Raw genomic sequence first — 27,811 nt, forward strand, 5'->3', positions numbered from 1 at the left:
AAGGAAAGTTATTTTAATAAGTTAAAAGTATATTGCTGTCCATTAAAAACAATTATTATTCTATATATGAAGATTAGAGAGTTTCTGTGAAATCGATAGTCATCTACAAAATTTTGATAAGTTAAAAAAAGTAGAACGATAGATAGGATGTCCGCTAAATTAACACATTAAAAGAAAAACTAACAGGGTTAAAAATGACCCTAGGTTAAGAAGTTCAAGCACTGAAGGCTTAGTGTTACCTAAAGACACTAATACCTGCAGCAGAGAGGGTCAAATTCAGTAAATAATGCTAACATAACACTGGTCTGTGATCAGTGTAAAGAAATCAGATGCACCACCATACCAGTGATCACTAAATGAAGAGAAGAGGCTTTGTCTGATATTAGAACAAAGAGTTTTATTTCACACTATAAATTGGGACACTTTTTTTTTTTTTAAAACAAGCTAGTCAAACCCCAAACCCAAACACCCCCCCACCCTCACCCTTCAAAACGGCTTGAGCAGGTTTTGTGGCAGTTCATTACACTCTTCTGTCTGCTACAAATCTGACGTCCGTGTGTCCGGTACATATCCTGAATATCTGACCACCATCTCTAAAAGCACCAACACAACTGAGACCGCCCAAACCTGAAACTTACAAACGACATTATTGCTCCGATAAATAAAACTAATCTACAAAAGGAAATAAAACGTCACAACGGAGAGAATCCCAGATGCCTGTGTACTGAAACGGCAAGTTTCCAAAAAATAGTTTCTCTGTATTTATTATTTATTGTATTTGGTGAAAACTGTTTGTCTTGTGTTGTGGCGTTTCTGGCCGTGCATGCAGAAGACCTTCGCTGTGTTTCACGAGAGCGTCTCTCCTCCACACCAGAAAGCAACACAAACACAAACCCATGCACCGCTATATTCATTCAGCATTTAGCATATTTATCATTGTTTTAGACAATCACAAACAGTTCGACAGAAGGAAAAAAGCTGTAAAAATACAAAAAGGTGACCAAATAGTATCATTCAGGACAACAGAGTCCAACAAAGAGAGTAAAATAGCACCGTTGTTACAAAGGTCAGAGGTCGTAGGATAGGGAACGGGGAGGGGGTCAGTTTACACATCCAGGAGAAGGGATAGAGGAGGATGGGGTGGGGGACCGATTGCCACCCTCGTCCGTCTCACTTCCGGCGGCCCGCGTTGGTTGTGTTGCAGGTCACGCACATGTAATCCTCCTCGGCTGCGAGTTCTGCCGATACCCCCACACATATCATATGGAACCAGCGGTTACAGCAGTCACACTGCACCCAGTACACCTGAAGCAGAGAGAAACCAGTCAAAACACATTCAAACACACACACACTAGAGTGATCCTTAAAGGTGCCATATGTAACAATTGAGGTAAAAATATCCCAAAAATGAGCTACACACATCAAAAGAATGAGAAGAAATAAGGGCGATGATGTCATTAAAAAAATGTCAAGTTATAGTGCTGCAGAGATATCAACCTTAATTAGCATTAGCATTACTAGCCACGGCCCGACAGGTGTCGTAATACCAGTTTCGGCCATGGGAGGCGGTATACGGGCAACATAACCACCAGCCAAACATGCAATACACGAATAACTCGCACGGCTTGTGGGCGTACTTGAACCTGATGTGGAAAGTACAGCCCACTACTACATTTCAGTTCAGGGAAGAGAGCGGAAGGATGGCTGAAGCCCTTGGCAAGAGACCCCTACCACCACCCGCTGCAGGGAAAAAACCGCGCTCTGAAGCACAAATAAAATCTCAAAAAGCTATCCGCCACACTGGCGGGTGAACGATCATACCAAAATATGACATTTTAAGCGCGCACGCGCTCTTCTGCCTCTAAGAAGAGAGAGAGAGCGAGCCCCGGCCGCGCGCGCGCGCACTCACTCACTATATTCAGAGCGGTCAAGTTTCCCCGTACTTTTTGACAAGCGTCCTTGACAGGGCGGCCAGAGCTTCTTTGCAGCTCAAGTCGGCGGCGGTGTATACAGTTTTAGTAACGCTCTATCTGTTGATGGCGCTGAGGAAAAAGCTCCCGCCACTGGAAGAAGCTGTCGCCGCCCATTTGTGTCCTCCTGCGCACCCATCAAAGCCGTGCAGAACGTCTTCAGCACTCACGGATCGCGCATACTCCGCCGCTGGCCAGGCTGCTTCTGCTTTACACACCCTGGACGCACGAAACGTAACGGAAAACATTGCAAGGTGTAATGAGACCGAATGTTTTTTGGTGACTAATGATAACTTAGCTAGAAGTGGTATTGCTAATGAAAATCAAACTTGATATATGCTGCTAAATTAGCTTCAGGCGGGCAGCGTAACACTCTAAATAGATGTTGTCCCTATTTTAACTTGTATATGTGCAGCTAAGAAGGTAGGGGCGGAGCATAGACCAATTCACTTTCTGGAGGTATACTGCCCCCATCTGGTATGGAATGTGGAGTATGACTTGATTTTTTTTTGCCAGACATGACATATGGCACCTTTAAAGGGGGGGTGAAATGCTATTTCATGCATACTGAGTTTTTTACACTGGTAAAGAGTTGGATTCCCATGCTAAACATGGACAAAGTTTCAAAAACTAAGTTGTACGTTTGAAGGAGTATTTTTGTTCCAAAAATACTCCTTCCGGTTTGTCACAAGTTTCGGAACGTTTTTTTCGAGTATGGCTCTGTCTTACGTAAGATAGAGCGGAATTTCCTTATATGGGTTCTAAGGGCACTTCTCCGGTAAGATCGCGGGCGCGCGCGCACTCGTAGACTAGAGCAAGAGAGTGAAAGCAGTTCGCCATCAAAGCGCCCTGCCCGGCTTTTGGGAAGTCAATGTCACCAAAGAAGTGTGTTTTTGGATGCCAGGGCAAGACAACCCTGCACAGATTCCCAAAGAACCCGGCGTTAAGGCACCCGTGGATGGAGTTTGTTTTCCTGAGCATAAACGGAGTTGTGTAAGACTGTTTGTTCCCTGCATTTCGACGATGATTGTTTTATAAACAAAGCCCAGATCGATGGATTTGCAGATCGTCTAATGCTTAAGGATCGAGCAGTCACAATGATAAAGGTTCGCGGTCGTGCGTTGGAACGGTGAGTAAAACTGTTGAACAAATGTCTCTGTGTGTTGTTAGCTCGGCGCGTTAGCACAGCTTTAGCTTCGCCCACACGGCCCGCCCCGAGCCGCTCGTTTTTTTCCGGAAAGACTCGGTACAGCCAATCTTTCAATTAAAAATATAATAAAACAAAAGACTTTTTGGAGATATGAAGGATGCAATATTACTCTATAGGTACTCAAGATTAACAGGAGATTGAGTGAAAATGAGCATTTCACCCCCCCTTTAAAAAACGGCAATCTCAATTTACACACCCACGTGATCTTATTCCTAATAAATGACACTGATTCGGCAATGAGAGTTTATATTTCGGATATAAATACTGATGTCTACGATAGCGATCTAAATAGAGTAAATCAGCTTTTGAAAGTAACTTGATGCTTCAAATAAAGATTGTATCGATTATATCATTACACCAGTAGGTGGTGACAAGTGGCTGTTAAAAATATATTTGTCTTTAGCTATGTTTCCATCAAAAGTTGAGAATTTAACTTGTGCTCAAACTGGAATATCGCATAAAGTATTTGCGATAAAGCAGCGTGTTTTTTGTTTTTGATTTTTTAGTTTTTACTTCAGGGACAATACACAATAATAATACATAACAATATGTAAAATGGGCCAGATTTAGCCGACACTGGCCAATTTTAATCCGTTGTCCCTCGGCAGGTAGATGTTAAGGACAGGAAAGAAAGTTTTTTTGTAACAAAAATACAAACTACCATACCAGAATGTCTATAAATGTTCACAGTTTTGATTCTACAGTAGCCATATTTTCAGCTTTTTAGAAAAAAATTTCAAGAGTGTTCAAGAGAACTTACAAACTTCAAGAGAGCATACAAATATTTGTAATAAAAAAATGGAAGTTGCTGGAATCGGGGGAAGCCACTGTCATGTTATCATGCGTTCGGATGCCTGGCATTTGGGAACGCAATCATGTGAGACACTTCTGGGAGGTCATTATACCAAATCATTTTGAAGACAGACTTTGGCTCAGGCATTTCAGAATGATCAAAGCAACATTTGAGACGCTGTGCAAGAAAATTGGTCCGGTGGTTAGTTCAGTTATCCAGTCACATCCACTGTTGAGGAAAAAATCACGCGACTTTTTGTTGTGCACCGGGTTCGTTATATCAATTTCCATTGTAGTTTATGCGCATGTCTTTTTATAATATATAAAAATGATCCACCTCAATTGAGTGCTAAAGGCTTTTATGCGCATCTTGGCATTTCCATCCAGCGTTTATGCGATATCCAAACATGCACATGAAAAGGTGGATGGAAACATAGGTATTGAATCATTCAAGAATTTTTTTTAAAAATGCTGATTCATCCAGTAATGAAGAAATTGAAGTCTTTTTGAGTGAATCATTGAATCATTCACTCAAACTGATTTCTTTTTTTAATTCATTCAAATGAATTAAATATTTTTAAAGAGACTGCAGCAATTTTTTGGTCAGAACCCCTAGTAAATGATGTAATTTTGTTCTGTTGTCCATCCAGAATTGTGCAGCTCTCATTACATTCACTCCCTCACCTCTTCCCCCTCCGGCTGGAGACAGCTCTCTGCAGGACACAGGGACATATCCTCCTCCGAGTCTTCCGACTGAGACACGTCTGATGCAGAGACAGACGCTGCTTTCCTCTCTCTCCGCTTCTCCGTACCCATTCTCTGCTTCTTGCTTTTCGGCTTTATCCCTCTATCCCTGATCTCAGTATCCTCTCTGTTCATTCGCCGCTTGGCTTTCTTTTCTGCTGAAGTGATTGCATCTCTCTTTAGAGAAAGAAAAAAAAAGAACAAGAAAGAGAGAGAAGTAATGAATATAAATTCTTAAACAAAGGTCTTCAAAACTTTTTCAGGCTGAGGACCCTTTGGTGGATCAACAAAAGTTCCACAAAAATATTAAGAAGCACAACTATTTAGCAATGATGATAATAATAAGATATGTTTCTTGAGATCCAAATCAACATATTATGTTGTATAGTGGTAATGGCTACCTTTGCCATCACAGGAATAAATTACATTTTAAAAATATATGAATAGAAAACAGTTATTTTAAATTGTAATAATTGCACAATATTACTGTTTTACTGTATTTTTAAATCAAATCAAATCAATACAGCTTTCATGAGAATAGGAGACTTCTTTCAAAAACATTTAAAAAAGACCCAAAACCTTTGAACTATGCATTTACATACTTTGTCAAGATGCTTACAAAGCAATTAAAATAATCATTATTGATGTACAAAGTTATATACTTATACGGTTTAATTTGAATGAGGGAGGAACCTTCCATTTTTAACTTTAGCTTAGAAGTTAACTTAATGCTGTATTTTTTTATTATTTCATATCAAACACTACACCCCACTGAAGACTAGACATTTTTTTAAATGCATTTTTTTTATATCAAACAATAATAGCTAGACCCCACTGAAGACCTCATTCTAAAAAAAATAATGAGCTTTAAATAAAACATAAATAGTGGCCGCCTACTTTTTCAGCAGCCTCGGTTCTGTAAGTATTTTCCATACGTATTAAATAAAGACTCAATTGTTTAAAAAAATCCTCAACCATCAACTAAACCAACAAGCTCCAAGATAATTCACAATATCAAAGTTTGATTTGAAACAAGAAAGCTGCTTCAAAGATAAAAGACTTTATGAAATTATGTATTCAAGTGAAAAAACAACAGTACTATTGACTAATATATGGAATGAATACAATACAATATATTTGAAGTCGCAAAATACAATATATACATTGTTTGAGAGTAGGGTGACCAGACGTCCCGAAAAATCCGTGACAGTCCCGAAATCTAAGCTGTTGTCCCGAATCCGGCCTTATTTGTCCCGAAAATTATACTAAAGCAAAATCTTGAGGAGTTATTGTCAAATAAAACATTAAAAACTGTCCATGGAGGTTGAGTCGTCCTGCAGCCAGCCCCCGCCGGCTGCTCATTGGCTGCAGCATCTTTTTTTCTTTTTTTGAAGTTCTACAAAGATACCGTAGGTGCGAATTTATATGCATTGATAATCGAGCGCAAGTTGCAGCAGCCGCGAGGACAGTGAATGTGCAGGCAGCCAGTCGAAAAGGAGTGACTGATTGGTCGCGGCACTGTGTGCAAAAAAATACTACCTGATGTCGGGTTACACAAAGCAAAACAATTATTTATTTCTTATATTTAATGACCGACAATTTAGTTGTAATAATAATGGCATAAGGCTTACATTAGCGTTAGGCTATGGCCTGAAAGGTCTGATTTACGCACTGTAAAAACAGTCATTGGGTTTTTTTTTTCTTCACAATGGCATTTGAGTTCATGATTTTAATGTTGTTTTTTTGTGGCAGACTAAAGACTAATGACAGACTGTTGATCTTTGAATAAAAATATGTTTTGTTCAGGTTTGAAATTCATTATCTTTTATTATAGGCTATGTAGTCTAATATCATAGTAGGCCTAGGGTTAGGGTTAGCTAACCCGTATTTGCTAAACAGCATGAAAGCCTTGCACTCTTTACCTCTCTCTGCGGCGAGGAGTGTTTCTGTGTGAGGTAGGGTGTGTGTTCTGTGTGGGAAGTGTTTGTAGTCGGGAGGCCGGACAGCAGAAGTCTGTAAAGCTGCTGGGTCTCGGGGACAGAGACCTGCAGGAGCAAACCCTCCACCATCAGTTCCTCCAACTCCGAACTGAGACCTGGAACATAGACAGAGTTTCATTTTAAAACAAGCAGTCATTCTGCACTTGCTCTGCAGTGAGATTTCAGAAAATAGGAAAATGCTCCGAGTTTGTGTATGTGAGAATGATACAGACCCTGGAGAGGGATACAGCGTTGCTCTGTGTAAAACACCGTCTGTTCCTGCCCAGAAACACGCCAGTCCTGACTCTGAGACGGAGATCCACACAACTGCTACAATAAAACAACAATGACTCTTTATTGATGGGGAGAAGGCAAAAATGGCTTTACACAGCTACGAAAAAAGGAAAAAAAAAGGGCAAACTGAAGTAATTCACAAATAAAAACAATATACATTCACCTAAAGGATTATTAGGAACACCATACTAATACTGTATTTGACCCCCTTTCGCCTTCAGAACTGCCTTAATTCTACGTGGCATTGATTCAACAAGGTGCTGAAAGCATTCTTTAGAAATGTTGGCCCATATTGACAGGATAGCATCTTGCAGTTGATGGAGATTTGTGGGATGCACATCCAGGGCACGAAGCTCCCGTTCCACCACATCCCAAAGATGCTCTATTGGGTTGAGATCTGGTGACTGTGGGGGCCATTTTAGTACAGTGAACTCATTGTCATGTTCAAGAAACCAATTTGAAATGATTAAAGCTTTTTGACATGGTGCATTATCCTGCTGGAAGTAGCCATCAGAGGATGGGTACATGGTGGTCAAAAAGGGATGGACATGGTCAGAAACAATGCTCAGGTAGGCCGTGGCATTTAAACGATGCCCAATTGGCACTAAGGGGCCTAAAGTGTGCCAAGAAAACATCCCCCACACCATTACACCACCACCACCAGCCTGCACAGTGGTAACAAGGCATGATGGATCCATGTTCTCATTCTGTTTACGCCAAATTCTGACTCTACCATCTGAATGTCTCAACAGAAATCGAGACTCATCAGACCAGGCAACATTTTTCCAGTCTTCAACTGTCCAATTTTGGTGAGCTTGTGCAAATTGTAGCCTCTTTTTCCTATTTGTAGTGGAGATGAGTGGTACCCGGTGGGGTCTTCTGATGTTGTAGCCTGTCCGCCTTAAGGTTGTGTGTGTTGTGGCTTCACAAATGCTTTGCTGCATACCTCGGTTGTAACGAGTGGTTATTTCAGTCAAAGTTGCTCTTCTATCAGCTTGAATCAGTCGGCCCATTCTCCTCTGACCTCTAGCATCAACAAGGCATTTTTGCCCACAGGATTGCCGCATACTGGATGTTTTTCCCTTTTCACACCATTCTTTGTAAACCCTAGAAATGGTTGTGCGTGAAAATCCCAGTAACTGAGCAGATTGTGAAATACTCAGACCGGCCCGTCTGGCACCAACAACCATGCCACGCTCAAAATTGCTTAAATCACCTTTCTTTCCCATTCTGACATTCAGTTTGGAGTTCAGGAGATTATCTTGACCAGGACCACACCCCTAAATGCATTGAAGCAACTGCCACGGGATTGGTTGATTAGATAATTGCATTAATGAGAAATTGAACAGGTGTTCCTAATAATCCTTTAGGTGAGTATATTGTTTTAAAAAATACAGAAAAATAAAATTTAATAAATAAAAGTAAAAAAATTGATTAAAAAAGTAGTAAATATAAAAATATATTACAAATAAAAATGAAATTAAATATAAATATATATTTTATTATATAAATTTTAATTGAATAACAACAATAATAATAAATAATAATAATTAATCAAATAAAATGGCAAAAGTAACAGTAGTCTGACTGCAAGATTCTCACCCCTTTGGAAACAAAACATCGAACCACTAATAGGGATGCTCCGATACCAGTTTTTTCAGAACCGATCCGATCCGATACCAAAAATTCTGAGTATCGACCGATACCAATACCGATCCGATACCAGTGCAGTTTTTTTTTAAATCAAGTAGAATTTCTGTAACTCTGTGTGTTGAACTGATAATCACTATTTTGTCTTAAACACAATCTACTTAATACAGACTAGACAACTTAGTTATAAAGAAAAACAAATAAAAATGTATGATCATAATCTATGACAAACATGCTATTATAAACTAGATTAGTGGATAATTCATCAGTAAAATTTATTCTAGAAAAATCACAAGTGTAGTAATAAATCTGGTAAAACTTTAGACATTGCAATTTGTATTGTTGTAAAATACATTCATGAAAAACAAGATCAAAAAGATTTTAAAAATGTAGGCTAGCCTACTATAAAATTAAGATTTTTTTTTTTTTGATAGCGCAGCTGAAGCAGCAACATAAAAGATAGGGCAGAACAAGAAAGTCTATTAATAATCTTTCATTGCGCAAAAGTATTATAATACGAAAGGCTCCAATACAGTGCGGCACAAAGCGCTTATGCACAACCGTGTGCAGAATGATGCGCTCGAAGCAACACGAGTCACAGCGCGCAGCGCGTCGAGTCCACATTAAACACAGTTCAAAGCACCACTGAGGAAATACATATTGATGCGTAGTGTATTATACAGTATCTATCTTTGCAATAGTTTATTCAGCCTTTTCTTTTAACAGTTTTAAATTTCAGTTACTGTGCGCATGAAGAACAGTCATAGTGCTCTACAGATCCAACAGACACCCGGTAGAAAGTAACATGATTAAGGTACAGCAATACAGACCAGCAAGATAAAGTCATTTTATGTGAAACCATAGAACTTTATCTACAGATCAAGTACAATAATATTAACATTGAATCATCTTGTTGAGAGTTTCATCGCGTTGACTGACGCAACCGAACGCGCTGTTTGAATGCTGGCTGCAGCGGAGGAAAGAGTTTACATGAACTTGAATTTAACGACTTAAATATTCATTTCTATCTCATATTAGACTATTAAATGGCTTCTGAACACTTATAATATAGTGCACGAAAACTTTATAGTGCTTTATTATACATTTGTGCCTTTTGTGGGGCCTAACAATGACAGAATAGTAATACGCACAATATCGGATTTGGATCGGCTTCATCTGATCGATACCCGATCCGGCCAAAATGGCAGTATCGGAGCCGATACCGATACTGAATATCGGATCGGCGCATCCCTAACCACTAACAGTCTGGTGCCTGTGTGAAATAATGTCTAACCTTCCTGTTGTGCCCAGTGGTCCTGTGGCTCCTTGTAGGTGAAGCTACTCTGCAATCCTGAGAGGTCGGCGAGAGATCATAAGAGTCTATGACCTCTCGTGCCCGCCGCTGCCAGCTGCCAGTACGTTCAATCATATAACGTAGAGCGTCACCCTCAGGGAAACGCACACGGATCCGCTGCAGTGATGACAACAGTGTCAGGATCTTGTCCATAGGAGGCTTAGTCGACCGTAGGCATAACGGACACAGCCAGGCTTCAGGGTCGAGGGGATCCGAGGGCCCGCGTACACACACGCTGTGGAAAGCATCTCGACACAGCTCGCACTGCAGCATGGCGCCCATGGCTGGCTTCTGACACACACACACTTTGAGAGCAGAGCAGTCCGCTGTAGGCAGGAGCTTCGATTCATTAGCTGCACGGAGAGAGCATAGCGACTCCAACTCTTTTAAACGAACCTCAGCCAGAGTAAACATCTGCGAGAGAGAAAAAGAAAGTGAATGAGAAAGAGAAGCTTTTCATTCATCTACAATTTTTCTGAAATGTATCGTATAGCGAACTCACAGCGGACGCAGTGTCTTTGCTGTCTGAAAGTGCTCTCTCCACATCACTCACACTGTCCAGCTTTACAAGCTTCTTCTTCCCTGATGACACACACTCTCCCTTGACCTTCCTCATCTTCTTCTTCAAAGAGCTGCCCACTTCCCATCGGGGACACAAGACCTGCACAGGTGATCAGACCAATGAAATCCTCAGCTACTATTTATTCAAATGAAAGTTTTACAAAGTTTCTTTATGAGTGAATGAAAACATGTTCAGGTCATATTTCACCCCAAAACTCAAAACCAAAAAAATATGAAAGTATATTTCGCATATTTTTTGCATTTGCATTTCATTCTCATAACATATCTTTATAGATATGTTAATAATTAAAATATAATTTAATTAAATACAATTATACACTTTGCTTTATTATTTGGACAGCAGTATTTAAATATTATAATCATATTCATCATAGATTAACAATATATAATTAATGTATATCATAAATGAAAGCAAAGCAGTAATTTAAAGTGTGCTTTTTTACATTGAAGTAATGAGATTATTTTGCAATGATGATTTGTAGTAATTTTCTTTATGCCTTTTTTTATTCTTTACTTCTTTACAATTTAAACCCAACCTCTAATTCATTATAAGGTTATAAGAAATTTTAAGAAAAAAGTTAATTTCGAAACTTTCTATCATTTAAGAACTAAACGCCTATTTAAATTGTTAAAAATTCCACTTAAAAACGTAATATTTCCTATTAGTTTAATAAACTGTCCAGTCTAACCTCCAACAGCGTGAAGGGGGAGTTTTTGACGAGGAAGGTTTTTGTGGCTGACTCTTTCCAGGCTTTCACCTCTGATACCAGAACCTCCAGCTGGTCCAGAGGCTCCAGTCGCACAGGAATAGCATGAGCTCTCAGAACCATATCAGAGAGCGAGCTGAGAACTGGAGACTGACCTGCCACCTGCCAGCACAAACAGAAACACAAAGGATCACAACTACCATTAACATTACTGACAGATTTTTTTTCTCCCTTCAAAAACATGAACAGACATGAGACAGTACCCTAGTGTGCAGAATGCATATACAGTTAATTTAGCTAGGAGTGCTCAACCTGTAAATCCTCAGCTTCCTGAAGCCATTCTTTAGCCCTGTTCAATGTGTCTTGTAGTAGGAGGCAGTTTGGCAGGTATGCAAGTACCCCGTCCACCTGAGTCAACATGGAATCGATCGTCTCTAAACTCTCTGGAGGCCTAAAAGAAAACACATTAACAAATGTCATTCATCTCATTACACAATCACTTTGTGGAGCCTCCTGCAAGTCCTCAGCACGCACCACAGGAGTTAATTCAGGCTCATTCAAGAGCTGCTTTGCATTTCCAAGCCTCCATTTTGTCCTGAACTGATGCAAATGTTCCTCTGTTGTATGAAAGGAAGTGGTTCCCCAATTGTTACAGCTTGAAACCTGAGATCCCACTGCAATGGCTAACTAGCCTTATGAAAAGTTGTCTTGGAAACTAATTAAAATAACATAAGCATAAGTTGAAGTACTAAAATGACTCAAATAAAAAAGAAATAAAAATGAAATAAAGCTATATAAAAATAACTAATAAAAAAGGTTAAAAAAATTACTGAAACTTAAAAAAAAACAGCTTAAAAAGCCAATTATTAAATACTATAATATTATTTAAATAACACTGGTACACCATCTAATCAATGCCATTTACATGTTAAAAGTTTGGACACACTTAAATCACAAACTTTTTTTAATCAAAAGACTTCAGGTTGAATTATTCAAATTCATTTAGTAGACAAATATAAATTGTGCCTTTTTTTGATTGATTGTTTTCTTTTAAATGGATGAGTTGCACTATTTAAAAACGAAAAAGTATCCAGCGTATTTGTTACAAATTTCTTTTCAATACTACTTTACACATAATATTTTCTCACGATATAAACGGTGAAAATATATAGCTGCCTATATTTGAGTGAGGGGGTTCATCATATTCAGTGCTGCCCCCACCTGGCCTTCAGCAGTGCCTGCGCTTTCTCCTCCAGCTCCTCTGAGATCGTGAGCAGTTCCTGCAGCCGAGCCATCGTGCGTTCAGTGGAGGGATGCTGAGTCAGTCCGACTCCTCGATCGATCAGCCGGCGCATGCTGTCCAGAGACAGACCGCAGGGGTTTGATACCGGATCCTCTGCCTGCTCAACTCTGGCCAGCCACCGTGCCTGTTCCAAACGCTCCCGTAGCAGTGGCAACTCCGGAAGAAACACGTCGAACTGAGAGCCCTCCTCCAGCAAGGACTCGATCTCACTAACAACATCTGCGCTCACTTCATCGGAGAGAAGCTTCTCACTGTGCTGCTGGAAATCCTCGATGCTATTCAGCAGTTCCTGAGACAGAGAGTGTTAATAGCTTATATTATATGAGCTGTTCAGAGATGAACTGTGCCTCATTCATCTTCAGGTGGACTGTCTGCATGTGTGTGTGTGCGCGTGTGTGTGTGTGTGTGTGTCAGTCACCTTCAGAAGCGGTGCCTGTGTCAGGCTGCAGGGCAGGTTATAAAGCTGGCGGACAAATGATCTCATTTCCTCCACAGTGAGCTGATTAGGAGATTTACCCCCGCCTGTGCGATACCTGCAGACAGATGACGGCAGACAGACATAAACAAATGCATGAAAGCATACACAAAATTCACATGCCATATGTGTCTAGACCAAACCAAACCACTGTGTGCAGGAAAACAAAGCCCACCACTTTGGAAATTCCCCTTAAATGGAAATAAACACTGTGTTGAAGTACTTGTATAGTGAGTGTGTGAGAGAGGTCATTCTTGCATCCGTTTGCACTATGTAAGTATGTGTATAGATGGGTGTCATTGAGAATTGCAATGCACTTGTTTTTCAGCAATCTGCGCCATGAGCTCCACCATTTTTTAGACGCATCACGCATGTTAAGTGAAAAGTGAAAACATATTATTCAGCAAGAACTTATTATATTGATAAAAAGTGACAGTGCAGACATTTAAATTCACACAAAAGATTTATAGTTCGGGTATACACCATTTTCTTTTACATTCTATACTAATCAGAGAATCGCTACGAAAACTGTTCTTTCATTAAACATTCCATTCCATGAGATTCCGGCCCAGCCGGTACGGATATGGTTTCATTTTCCACTGTGGGGCGGATAAGTTATTTGGAATGTAATACAAATGCATCAGTCATTGCCTTGGTAATGCAAGAGTAATGATATGACATGTACATATTGCGACTGTTATGGAGGATGATCAGATACATATATTTTTTTTTATTATAAATTTGTGTTTACATTGCTCAAATAGCACAGAGAAATTGGTAGCTCACAACAGCGTCACAACGTTCTTACAACAGTTTGGCTTGACGGTGGAAAAGCGGCTATTGATAATAGTTTAACATTAATAATAATAAATGTTTCTTGAGCACCAAATAAGCATATTAGAATGATTTCTGAAGGATCATGTGACACTGAAGTGGCTGGTGAAAATTCGGCTTTGCCATCACAGAAATAAATTACATTTTAAAATACATTAAAATAGAAAATAAATATTTCAAAATATATTACAATATTCACAATATACATTTGGCTTGTTTGAGTAGGTTTCATTATAGTCTATCTGTGTGTGTGTGTGTGTGTGTGTGTGTGTGTGTGTGTGTGTGTGTGTGTGTGTGTGTGTGTGTGTGCGTGTGCGTGTGCGTGTGTACCTGGTCTGCCTTTTGCCGTTTAGCAGTTGCTGAGCAACAGACGAGCATTTCTCAGCATCTTGAGTTACTAGCCTTAGCTGACGTAACAGATCGTTCTCTGGGAACGACTTCTCATCAGACTCCTCTAGAAGGGTGCGAAACACGGTGACATCTACAGCGAAAAAGACAGAGAGGGCCAGAGGCACAAGTGAAACTCATTACATGGTACTCACAAATGCATTTAACTTTAGTCATGTAACATTTCATGACTGAAATACAATATTCTAATAATTGTGGGATTTGATTTTGATATTTCTAGTGCGGGATTTGATTTTGTACTTAAAACTTGTAAAAAGGGGCATAATATTAATTTCTACATGCGCAGGAAAAAGGTTAATAATACACTTTTTTGCTTAGTATAAAATAATTGTATGTAATTTATTGGAAAAAAAAAGGAATTTATCATCAAATTTAATTAATACATTTAGTGTAAATACATTTATTTAATTTATTTATATTATTTTTATATAATAATAATAATAATAATAAAACTACACGTTGAAAGTGGATTCTCATTCAGAAAGATTCAAACACTATCAGTTCTCAGAGTGAAACTCACTGCGTTTCTTGTCTAGCTTTGCTTCCATGACCTCTGTCACCTTTGACGCCCACTCATCATAAGACTCCGCCCTCTGCCGCACAGCGTTCATCATGGGGTAAAGGTCATCCAGTGTGTAACGGTAACTGTGTGGTTGAGCATTGCATTGAGTGAAACTTTCACCACGTTCACTTAAGAAATCTGCACCACTGATTGTGATTATTAGCAGTGGAATCACTACAATGATTTAATATAATAAATACATGTAAATATATGTATTTTCTTTGATGAATTTTTAAATAAGGTCATTGAGGAGTACTGAAAGCAGTGGGGTGGAGACTTACTTGAGTGTGTAGTTGGAGGCAGGGCAGGAGCAGAGGTCGTAGGCATGGTGTAGACACACCTGGACTCCTGGTCTGCAGGGGCAGGTGAGAGCAGTGAGGTAACAGGTGGTGCGACACTTCACGCACTGTCTCTCATCATCTGCCAGCAAGTCATATTCAAACAACTCACACTGGATCACCCCCTACAGAGAGAGAATATTAACAAATGATCATTTATAGACAAGTACAATTTTTTTATTGCATATATTATGAAAAATGGCATAATCAGACATTACTAGAATCGCTAACATATTAAAATAACCAATATTATACACCACCATGACCAATACCATATTATGTTACATATTCGTTAGGGCTGACAATTAATTAAACAATTTTTTTTGTAGTTAATCTGTCACTGAAATGCTCAAATTTGCATTATTACAATAAACTAAACACCATGACATTATATTTAGCTAATCTCAGTTTAACACATGGTCAATTTAACACTGACAACTCAAAAATATAATATAATATAATCATTATTATGAACATAGGTGGATAAATAGGATCATAAAGTGATGATAGTCGTTTTATTTAATTATAACAGATTTGCATTTCAGAAATACAGAATCGTTTTTTTCCGAGTGAGAGTAGTAATGAACACTATTGCATAAATTTAAACTATAGCATCATTCACACAAATTGCATCACACACACACACACTTGACAGGTTTTGTTTGTGTCCGCTCACCATCTTACGAACTTTGTCCCGTAACTCTCTCTCCTCTCTTATCATGAGCCGCATGTCCTTCTGTACGGCTGACGCCAGAACCACGTCCAGGCTGTCAGCCTTCGTGGCCATATTACACACCATCTCATCATGAGAGAACACACAGTAACGGTGCAGCAGGCGGTAGTGATCCACACACTGACGCCCCAGTGGCATCTGCACACCAAATTTACAAAGCAAAGTAGTAACAGAAGATTACAAAAAAAAAAAATACAGGAAAAATAACTGCAAAAATATATGTGAATTAAATCTCGAGAGACCTGACCAAGAGAATCTAAATTAACAACAGTCATTGTAACAGCAGGATTGATCGAGGAAAAGCTCACCCAGTCCACTGTGCAAAAGTTCACAGCCTCTGCAAAGTTGAAGCCCTGGTTGAAGCCGCTGTGATAGGATCGCGGAAAAGTGATGACAAACTCTCCTGCGCATTGATTGGTTCTGTAAATCTAAAAACAGAGCATGCGTTACTCACAGGTTCTCTATGCGAGTGTGTGACTTGCAATTGTGTGTATAAACGTTACTCACTGGTACTCCATGGGCCATGAGTGTATTGGGGTTCATGATTGTGACGAGCTGGTGTAGAAGATCCGGCTGAGACTCAAACAGTTCCGGAGCCAGTTTCTTCATGACTGCCTCCAACTGCTCAGCGGCAAAACCAGGAGCACCGTACCAGGTCTTAGGTTCTCCCCTAACACACACAAAACACATCATCAAGGTCTTTACACATACATGAAAGTTTTCAGTAAGGTTTTTGAAAGAAGTCTCTTATGCTCACCAAGGCTGCATTTACTTAATAATAAAATTCAAGTAAAAACAGTAATATTGTGACATATATTACAATTTAAAATAACAGTTTTTTAACAGTTATTTATATATAAAACTGAATTTTCAGCAGTCATTACTCCAGTCTTTAGTGTCACATCATGCTTCAAAAATCATTCTAACATGCTGATTTGATGCCTAAGAAACATTTTTTTTTTATTATTATCAATGTTGAAAAGATTGTGCTGCTTAATATTTTGCAGAAATAGGGATACATTTTATTTCAGGATTCTTAGATGAATGAAAAGTTCAAAAGAACAGCATTTGTTTGAAATATAAATCTTTTGTAACATTATAAATATCTTCACTGTCATTTTTTATAAATGTAATGCTACCTTGCTGAATTTAAGTACAAATTTCTATCCTTAAAAAAAATTGTGTAAAGGACAATTTAGTCATATCAATCTCAGATATTTCCTCTCTGTGATAACACACACTCTCATGGGTAACTGTGTTTTAGGTTACTTATAGCAGACACCAAATTTGCACAATATAAAGCGCTTATTAATGAAATTGTGCTTATTACCAGTGCAGGTAGTTGATTGAATAGCTCCAGTGGTCCTCAATGTGCCAGCAGAAAGAGGAGAAGCACATGCCCACGTAGAGCCACGGCAAAGTCATGCCACAGATATCGGCAGTGACATGGGTCAGCACTGACGGTGTCATCATGGCCATGTTATTCAGGTTCCACCCACAATTAAGATATTTCTACAGCAACCAATCACAGCACAGAACAACTAAATCAGTGATGGAAACAGGATGTACTACATATGGAAAATTATATGTCAAGACGTTTGAGTAATATCTCAAAATCTGATATTTCAGTTGTACCTCATCATGCGGTGCAACCTTAAACTTTCCGCCCTTGATTGGAAAACCGCTTCCGAACTCCTTTGAGGCTATATCAGCGCCATATTCCACTGTCACATCCTCCTCAATGGTGCCGACCAATCTCCAAAACTCTTTTTCTACCAATTCGGTGGGTACCATCTACAACAAACACCATTTTCAGTATTCACAGGACAAAAATTAACATCAACATTAGTGGTTATTATGTTAAGGTTAGTTTCTGTTTTAACATTATATTTGTATATACTCTTGAGAGTCAACGTTAGAGTCTCAGTAGGGTTTCGTACATACATGAACGGGCATGTTGAAATAATCTGACTTGAAGGAGTCTGCCATTTCCCCAAAGGATTTCAGAGAATAGTCCCGGTACGCTTGCTCGAAGCCAAATGCCTCCTGAGGTTTACAGCACTCCTGCAGAAACACATAAATAATGAGTCAATCATCTATTATACTGATTCAAAGTCTCTTTAAAAGCAACATTGACTGGATAGGGATGCTAAAGCAGAAGTGTTCAGATTCAATGATGAACAAACCCTGTTACTTTTTACTACGCAAACTCACCCGAGCCAGACACTTAGGGCACCTCCAATCACCTTTGGGAACCTCACTGAGGGGCGGGATCAAGCAGAAGGTGTGATAGCTGTCATCACAACCGTCGCATAGCAACAAACGATCCTCATCGTTCCCTTTTCCACACACTAAACACACATACAGGTCCACCTAGAGAAAGACAAAAAGCACTATAATATCACAAACCACGTTTACAAGGTTTAGCTACATAAAGTGTTTGAATAGGGCTTATATTTACAAAACAAATATAGTTTAAGTGAACTAGAATTTATTTCACAGTACTGTATAATATCATATAGTTACTCAATGTCAATGGTTTAAGATCAATAAAATCAGATGAGTTAACTTGTAATAACTCTAAACTACGATCAACAAAATCAGTTTGTCCACGGTTCTGATTTACATGTGAGAGAAAAGCTCAGCAGAACTTACATTTGAATGAGAGAGAGAGACGGGAGGAAACTCACCACGCTCACTGTAGGAGGGAGGATATTTTTCTTGTAACGTGATTTGCTTTTTTCTGGTTCAGGATTGAGCTCATTTATCTCCACAGGTTCCTGCTTCACCTGTATAGGGATCTCCCTCTCTAATACACACATACAAACACATTTGTTAATATAAAGGCACTGATTTGACTAATAAAGCTATGCTAATCATGTTTGCTTTGCGTAATTGACTATAGATATAGGCTACTGAAGATCTGTGAGTCATGGTTAGATGCTTACCTGGTTCAGGCTTGGCAACAAAGGAACCCATCCTTCTCCTGAGATTGGGTCTGTTCTCACATCCCTCACCCTCTTCCGACTTAACACAGCCAGACTACAGACACAGATATTGAGCATGTGAGTTAAAACGCTAACAAAGAATCTATTCGTTTAACATAGAAAAAATTATTACACCCTAACTTTCAAAAGTTTGAGGTCAAAAAGGTTAAGAAATGAATACTTGAATGAATACAATGAATCAAATTGATCAAAAATGACAGTTTTTTATGTTTTTAAAAGTCTTTTAAACTTTATATTAATCAAAGAATACTTAAATTATTACGTTTTCCACAAAAATAACTGTCTTCAACATTGATAATAATAATACTTTTTGAGCACCAAAACAGCATTTTAAATTGTAATATTTCAAATTATTACTTTTTACTGTATTTTTGATCAAATAAATACAGCCTTTGGGAAAAAAAAAATAAAATCTTGCTCCAAACTCACATACTGACTGGCATGGAGAAGTAAAACAACTTAAATCTAAACTGACAAAATGGAGGCAGATTGTGATTATGAACATACAGTACGAGTGCGAGTGTTTACATTCACCTCTGTTTTCATCCTCTTGGCTCTTCTAGCAGGTGCGCTCGTGTCGTTGGGCTGGACATGAATGTTTTGCCTCTGCAGCAGGTCGTGGGGTTTATACTCTTTATCTTTGTCATTTACATCATCCACTGGAGTCTTCTGGAGACACTGAGGGAAAGAAGAAAAACACAACTCACCCGGTTACATGAGCCCTTCAGTCTGGAAATCAACTTGATGAAATGAAAATGCTGTCATAATTCACTTTCCCTCATGTTGTTTTAAACTTAAATGAATTTATTTTTCCCCCGTCAAACACAAAATGAGATGTTGGGCATAATGTCCAAACTGCTCTTTTCCATGTTGCAAATGTGATTAAAAAGCTATGGCTGAATGGCAAGATTTTCAGCAAATAATTTACATTGTACTTTTTTTTTTTTTTTGCTTGGCAGCCAATGGAAAATAACAGCTAATGAATCTCCATTTGTGTAGAGAAAGTCAGTCATACAGGTGGAGAACAACATGAGGGGTAATTTCTGCATGAACTATTCCTTTAGAGTGTAATTTAATAAAAAAAACATTAGGTCTGTTTTTCAGAGTGATGTTTAAGATTTTAATTCGCAGCTAATGAAGAGTCAAAGGTCATTTTAAGGTCAGCTCAGTTCTCCACACTTGAAATTGTGAAACTTCACACTTTGAAAAAAAATACCTCTAAATCACCGTCATCATTTCCCTCCACTCCACAGATAATCCAATGCTAATGTGTGAATAACCTGTTAGCCTGGCCTTAAAGAGTGTTACATCTGTGATTGCATGCAGGAAAAATCCTCAACATTCCCAGTTATGCTTGCTACCAGTATCAGATTACAGATTAACGTAGAAACAGAGGATAGAGGGAGGAGAGAGAACAGCTGGAGGTGTAAAGAGATTAGCGTGAACAGAAAGCAGGTCACAGACTCTGTGGTTGAGAGGAGGAGTGGGAGGGGGGAGGGGTGGAAGAAAAGATGCGGCAGAAGTCAAAAAGACAAAAACAGAAAGAGCAGCAAGTGAAAAAGACAAGAGAAGTAGGTGGAGAATGAAAGCAACAGTGTCTCGGCAGGATGGCTGCGGGTTTGGTGGGGGTCAGGACGGGTTGAATGCTGTCCGTCACTGTGCGTCACAGAAACAACAGCTCGCTCCCATTTGTTACCCAAACTCAAAAAGCAAAAGACTGCGTTAAGAAAAATAAATAAACACACTCACGCTGACAAAAGCAGCAAAAGGAAATGTTTACAGATCATTACAATAAGGAACCAAGGAGACATTTTGTGTAAAACGTTAATAAAGGGGTAATACATGATTTTATCAATATGATCCCTAATTTTTACACTTTAAAGATGGAGAGTGAAGAGCCACAGCGACTACTAAATGAAAAACATGAATTGCCACAGGTCCCATAATGACATCACATCCTTGTCCATATTTAAATCGTCAGATTAAGTAATGGGGAAAGTAGAAACGTACCTCCTCCATCCCAGGAGGTGCCCTAAAACTTGACAGTTTGGCTGCGATCTCAGGAGCCTGATGTAGAAAAGAGCACCCAACATTACAGACACATTGTCAGTGACCTCGGGGTCAGAGGTCACAGACATCTCTAACAGAGAGGTCAAGCATTCAGTCAATGGAAAGAAAATTATTTAGGCTCCAAGTTACTCTTCATTTGCTCTTGCTTATGACCACTGACCGCATTAAAAAATATAATATATATTTACAGTGTGAAAAAAAGACATGAATATAGTGTTTGTGCTTTTCAAAACATCCAGTTAATTGATATTGATAATACATCGTCTCTAAAGACAAAAGAAGTCATTTGCGACCACATTTGGCAGAGGCTGCAGCACAAAAAGCAGTAACGCTGAAAAGATCAGCACACAATACAGAAAACAAGCAGATAGAACACAATAAAACACACTTAACAACCACAGATTGTATTTATGCACAGAGTATACTCCATCAGACCTTAATAGTGCACAGACTAATACTGCTAACCCCTGAAGGCCCAGCTTTAATACTGCAGATCAGCTGTAACCCGACTAACCCTAAAAGCCGCCCAAACACACGATGAACTCCTGCATGACAGCTGAAAGCTTTATGCAGAGTGTGTGATATATTGATTTGATGCATCTATAAGTTAGACTCACCAGCAGGTTTGTCCCAGACTGGAAGAGGTTGTACGGATACAGCACCCTCTCATAATGGGCTCTCAGGTGGGACCCCACAGCTTTGCCTGGGGCAAAACCCATCGTCATGGCAATCTTCGTCCATCTCCTCTCTCTACAAACCAAATCGAATCCGCCCTCATCTGCAACCAACTGGCAGATGTAGAAAGAGAGTATTGAACTTCATTGTAAAAATATAATTAACATTTATCAATGCTTTAAATGGATAAGGATAAAGAACCCAGCGGTTACACAAATTAAGGTCCATTCAAAATAATAATAACTATAACTATATTAACCTCCACACCAACAAAGAATATTATAACCACATGCAGCAGTTTTGTCATCTGTCTCTTTATGAATTTTTGATTTGCTCTCAATGTTTTTATCGTTCATGAGTTCATCGTTCAAAAATATTTCTGAAAGTGATTCCAACGATATTGTTCCTCTTCCCCATTCTCACAGAATTAGAACTATTTTTAAAACTTTATATAGTTATAGTTATTGTCCTTAGTGTGAACCGGCCTTTACTCTGAGACACATACAGATATGAGTCACAGGTTTCAGCTAACAATATTAAGAGTCTTAATGGATCAAACCATATACTGTTAAGTACTGACTTTGTTCAGCTGGTACAGATCGAGGATCTTCCGCTCCACATGTGGAATTTTGAGTGTGCATCCTTGTAGTTCCCAAAACTTAGCAATCTGGTCCAAGAAGTTGAGTTTAACTCTGGTTTGAGCCTGCGAGAAGAGGGGGGAGGGGGGTTGATGGAGGTGCAAAGAAAAAGAGAAAATGAGAATCAGCAACATTGTGAATGGTGCATGTTAATTATTAAGCATCTCAGAGATGGTGTTTTTTTAATATCAGACATCTCAAAAGATCCAAATTCTGCTGACAAGACTGTGACCATTGACCTTACAATGCAAACATGCACCCTTCAGTTTCGCTAAATTACTGACGACATCTCATAGACACAGTGTTTTTTTCAACAGAGGTGATGATATTTGCAAAACCCTGACCCCAAACCTAACCCTGTGACAAACCTGTTGATATCAGTAGACTGATTTGACAGATTTATGTTTTTCAAACAGTGAAAAGATGACCTCGCAAGTTGGTTGTCAGTACGTCTCACTATATTTTAGGGGATATTTCGAAATATTTGGCCCTCATGAATATAGCCAAACTTCTATACACACAATTTTTCAGCTCAAATCAAAATCGTACAATTACCTCTAACTCGTTGAGTCTCTGGATTCGTGGAGTAAAATGAAGTCTGTCAACGTCACATGCAAATGGAGGTTGCCAGTCCTAAACACACACACACACACACACACACACAAACATACAATTAGTAAAGTTAAATTTCTTATACTTTTATTGATATTTATTTTCAATTTCTTAATTTCTGAAGTTTATTTAACTTTAATGTGCAATGTCAGCATAATTTCACAGTAAAAATCAAGCTGTGACATCCAAAGGGGCCTAATGAACCATTCATTGTATGGTCCTGTGCGATTTAGGCCTACGTTCTACATATATTTGTAGTTAATAGTTAAAATGTTCACAAAAACAAACTTTATTTCCATCAACAGCAAATCCAAACTGCAGACTGCGTCCTTGAGTCGAGCCTCTGACTCATTACCGCTGAGGTTATGAACACAAACATGTTCGAAACAGGAGAGGCTTTATTAAAGAAATCATTTTTATCTTTATCTTTCTGATTTTCTGAATTCCTTCAGCAGCCTTCTGAAATCATCAAGACTGTGTTTGCACGTGCACACAATGCACACAAAAAGAAGCTTTTGATAAGAAGGTAACCGTTTTTCATGTTTACAGATAAGACTTTCATTCTGAGGGTACTGGACTCTGATTAATTAAATGGGGATACAAAATATGTACATAAACACATGTAAAAACACACCATTAGAACACCACATTTTATAGAGAACACAATTTCAGAAGCAAAATAAGAAAATTTAGTTGGTTCTCTTTCACTATTTTTTTTCCCCTTTGCATTCATAAATTTAATTGAAAAGATCTGACGAAGGCAACCCTGTACAAATGTGACAGGTACACTTTGGTTTGTGGTCATCAGACTTGTGAATGTGTGTTTGCTTAACACAGTGGCTAAAAGTGAGCTAAAAAAATATCACATTCACTCACACGCAAACTGCGGTAGATGGCTAAACGGTGGAATTATGGTTTTCTTTCAGCTCAGTCCCCTATATAATTTTTTTTTTTTTTTTTGGTCTAAGTTTAACACATTTTTTTTGTCTCCAGCCTCCTATAAGCACATTCTTGCAACTGCACTCAGAAAAACAGCAACACACACACACAATCATGTCTCCAGATACACACAATGTAATTAACAGTTTGATTACAGAGACCAGACATTTTCCTCTTGGGATCAATAAAGTGTTACCCTTTCTTAACCAAATAAGGAACTCCAGGATAACCACAATCAAAATGTGCTGCAAAACAACACATTTTAGCATCAGTGTATTTAAAATGCAGGTAAGTTTGCTTTTATACATTTAGCCTATATTAATGGTGCAATTACGAGGAAAACAAAAACAATAGTTTTTATTTAAAAAAAGAGAGGAATACTTTTTCCTGCCTCATAATGCATAAAATGGCATATCCATAGACACACACCACTGCAGGAGTCTGTACATTAAACCACTGTGCATTGAGATCATTGACTACACATACAGATTTCTGCCTGTCTCATGATCAATATTCACCACAATCTGCATCTACTACCTCAGCTACACAAAACCTATGAAATGAAGGTGAGTTGTGCGCATATTAAGACCATTTATTACAGTATTTCCTTGTTTGCTGTTCAGGCAGCATAGTTACAGAAAGACACAAAATGGCCAGATGGTACATTCACTCCAAAGCTCGCAACATGGAGGACGCGCCCGGCCCGAGGACTTCATCTATCCATCCACAGGTTTCGGACCAGAATCAGCCGAATGAGCCGAACCGAACCTACGAATCACTTTACACGGTCTAAATGGTTTAAAACGTGCCGGGGTCCAACGCACGTACTGTATGTTGGTGGTAGAAAGCAAGAGGCCATTTGGAAAACATTCTCAGCTTTCTAACCTTCGCAAAATATTACTTTCTGGTTTATTAATGAGTCAATTATACCAATCCATCGTACTATAATGATGCTTGACATGTTTTACCCGTTAATCGTCGCTTGTTAAACGTAATTACGCCTTCCCTCATCTGCGACCTCATGCGTGCCGTGAACCACGTCACGTAGCTGCGAATCTAATAGATTCATAAAAGAACCCGAAGCCAGAATCAGAACCAGCGAGTCTGATCCGGAGCGCGTCATGGCCATAACAGATAGGGCGAGAATTATTGTCAATACATAAATACATGGCATTTAAAATAACATGAAGACCAAAACTAGTTTTAGTGTCCATAAACATGAAAATAAATATTATGAAATACATAATCGGGTTGTCAGACACATACAACCATCTTCAGATATTAATAAATTATCATGTTCGTGTCATTGGACTCGTCTAATGTTCACTAACATATACAAAGACGGCATCAGAACCACTGAAACCCTTCAAACTGGTTTAGACAGGTTCTGGAGTTAAGAGTTCGGATTCAGATTAACGCCGCTGGTCTGAACTGGATCATTTCGCTAATATGTAAACTATATTTAGTCGCTGGGTATAAACGGTAATTAATTAATTGCATTAATCTAATCCGCACACAACCACTTTTGTCACAGAATGGATTTGCTCTGACCAGAATAGAAGATATAGAATAATTTATACCATCATTGTATGCTAAACAATCTGTTCATATATGCAATAAAATGAATAGCCTATAGACTAAACTCAATTAATGACCATTTAAAGTAGCCTAAGTGTGCTTAGGTGAAAATGAAAGGAAGTTTATTTCCGCATTGGCAGGTATCTCCTTGTCTCTTGATATTGTTGGGGGTTTTTTTTTTGTCTTTTTTTTTTTTTTTTTGTCTGTCTGGTATGAGGACATTAAATTCTCGTTTAAAAGTACATTGAACTCATTAGCAACCTTTCAATCAAATGATGAGGTAACAGATGGGGGTTTCTGTTCTTCAATGTCAACAACAAAGATGCAGAAGCAACTATACCAGGACTACTAACTCAATATACAAAAATATATATATATATATATATATATATATATATATATATATATATATATATATATATATATATATTTATATATACATATATATATATATATATATATATATTATAAAACGATATTTTATATCAACGATAATCACTGACAATCAGCAAACTAAACTAAGTAAATGTTACGTTTAATCCAGTACTAGAACCGAAACAGGCCGTAAACTACACTTACAGCGGCTATAAAGAGCCATTTTACAGTATAATATGCACACATCCGCGACGTTTGCGTGTAGTGAGCAACGTTGTTGCGGTCGTGGGTCAGAAATCCGGGTCATGCGGGTCCTTAGGTCGAGCACAGACCCGGCAGAGCTTCGGAAATTCAACTGATATGATGCCTATAGACACACAAAGCGGATCGGCAGTGCTGTCACTGCGCCGCCATGTTTAGACATTTCCCTTTAAATCGAACTCGGAATCACTCCGCAGATCCGGCCCGGATCAACCGGTCCGATTCAGACCGTCCGGACAGCACTCACCGGCGGCGGTCGAACCTTGCAGATCCCCGTTTTCTCGGCGATGGGTCGGATTTTATTGATAAAGGCAAACGGGTCTGCAAATTCCTCCCAACTGGGCTCGAACACCGGGCACTCGGGCGGTGGGGTAAACTCAGCCGGGCCCCGCTGGGTCATCCTGCAGGTCCGGTTCCGGAGCAGAATCGAGTCGCACAGCGAAGCGGGGACAGAACTTCCTGGGATCCGCAACAAGGTCTGTCCGTCCGTTACTCCCCTAGTCCGGCTAACACTTGAACAACACGAACAATCAACACACACGCGCGCACATACATACACACACTCACCGTGACGTGACTGCTCTTAGGCTGAGACCACATCCGCTCAAAAATCTAGAGACGAAGCGAGTGTGTCCACTCATTTCTAGCGTTGAAGAAACACTTTAAATAAACAATTAGCCGTGATATTTACCGTTAATTGTCGTATTATTTAAACCGTTTGTCTTTTTGACGCGTAACGATAATAGCCGGAAATACGTTGTTCGTTGACAATTAGTGCACGCCGCACGCGCTATTGAAAATGAAGAAACAAAGTAAACCTATTTACTACAGTTACCTCGCCTTCAAATAAAAGTTCCTATTATAAACTTCTGCACCCTGTATTCTATCATGTGACTTATTTAAAAGAAAAACAAAAGATCTTTTTAGTCAGCGGTTTTTATGCTCGAGGAAAACAATTTCATGTAACATGTGCCAGTGTACAAAGAGGAACCACAGTAGAAGCAAACAGTTGTGAGTAACAAGGTTTTACAAGTTCAAATTCACTGTAGACTTGTACGATTAAGTGAAAATTCATAATACACTTGTTCCGCACTGTTCACTGTTAATTTAGAAACTTTAGGAGTTCTGTGTGTATTTACATCCACTTCTGCCAATAGCATGCGCTCTAAGCCGTCAACTGCTTCGCTCCGCCCAAGTGTTTACCTCTGCGTATGGATACCTTCAGGTGACAGCTGATAGTGGCTGGGACTTCTTCTTTAAATAGACCCACTGCGACTGCTGATTGGACGACTTGCGTATAGAGAATGTGACGCAATGCAAGGGGAGGAGGGGCGTTGTAGTAAAGCGCTTTACATAGTGGTCTACTTTTGTGTTTCGAAGTAAAGGCAACTCTGGTAGTGTCGCACTTCAATGTAAAATTTAGCATTGACATGTTTTATAATGTTTATTATATGATCATATTATATATAAATAATATATAACATAAATTACAAGGCCACGTCAGAGGCTGAGACTTGTTAACACAAAGCTTATTGTTTTAAAAGTATTATTTTGTTATAAAGGACAGTGATAGGAAAGTAGCAGTGCTGCATCTCAGACCTGGCCAATAATAACATACTCTTATGCTTTCATTGCACATCTATTAAAATAATCATTATTGGTGTACAGTCACTCACATTTTATTACAATTTCAATATTTTCCTCCACATTTTAAATTTTA

The 27,811-nt window shown here is 38.8% G+C and overlaps 1 protein-coding gene across 2 annotated transcripts; it reads right to left on the bottom strand.

Annotated features, from left to right (window-relative positions):
* Positions 1-376: 376 nt before the first annotated feature.
* kdm5bb (lysine demethylase 5Bb) lies at positions 377-26,660 on the bottom strand. 2 transcript variants are annotated; one of them, XM_081349469.1, is made up of 28 exons: positions 26,339-26,658; positions 22,882-22,959; positions 22,269-22,391; positions 21,631-21,801; positions 20,954-21,010; positions 19,478-19,621; positions 18,884-18,977; positions 18,626-18,744; positions 18,150-18,308; positions 17,880-17,999; positions 17,571-17,729; positions 17,266-17,447; positions 16,443-16,605; positions 16,244-16,363; positions 15,879-16,073; positions 15,146-15,327; positions 14,823-14,947; positions 14,225-14,375; positions 13,004-13,118; positions 12,504-12,874; positions 11,595-11,733; positions 11,265-11,444; positions 10,496-10,654; positions 9,934-10,407; positions 6,929-7,025; positions 6,639-6,811; positions 4,657-4,893; positions 377-1,305 (listed from the first exon to the last, which is right to left on the bottom strand). In XM_081349469.1, the coding sequence occupies exons 1-28, from the start codon at positions 26,489-26,491 to the stop codon at positions 1,171-1,173; spliced, it is 4,575 nt and encodes a 1,524-aa protein (XP_081205595.1). In that variant the 5' UTR covers positions 26,492-26,658; the 3' UTR covers positions 377-1,170. The 2 variants fall into 2 exon arrangements, with proteins under 2 accessions (XP_081205595.1, XP_081205594.1); XM_081349468.1 differs by lacking the exon at positions 20,954-21,010 and having other exon boundaries at positions 26,339-26,660.
* Positions 26,661-27,811: the final 1,151 nt, after the last annotated feature.

This window comes from Scardinius erythrophthalmus (genome assembly GCF_964197995.2).
Source record: "Scardinius erythrophthalmus genome assembly, chromosome: 20".
Classification (NCBI taxonomy): Eukaryota; Metazoa; Chordata; class Actinopteri; order Cypriniformes; family Leuciscidae; genus Scardinius; species Scardinius erythrophthalmus.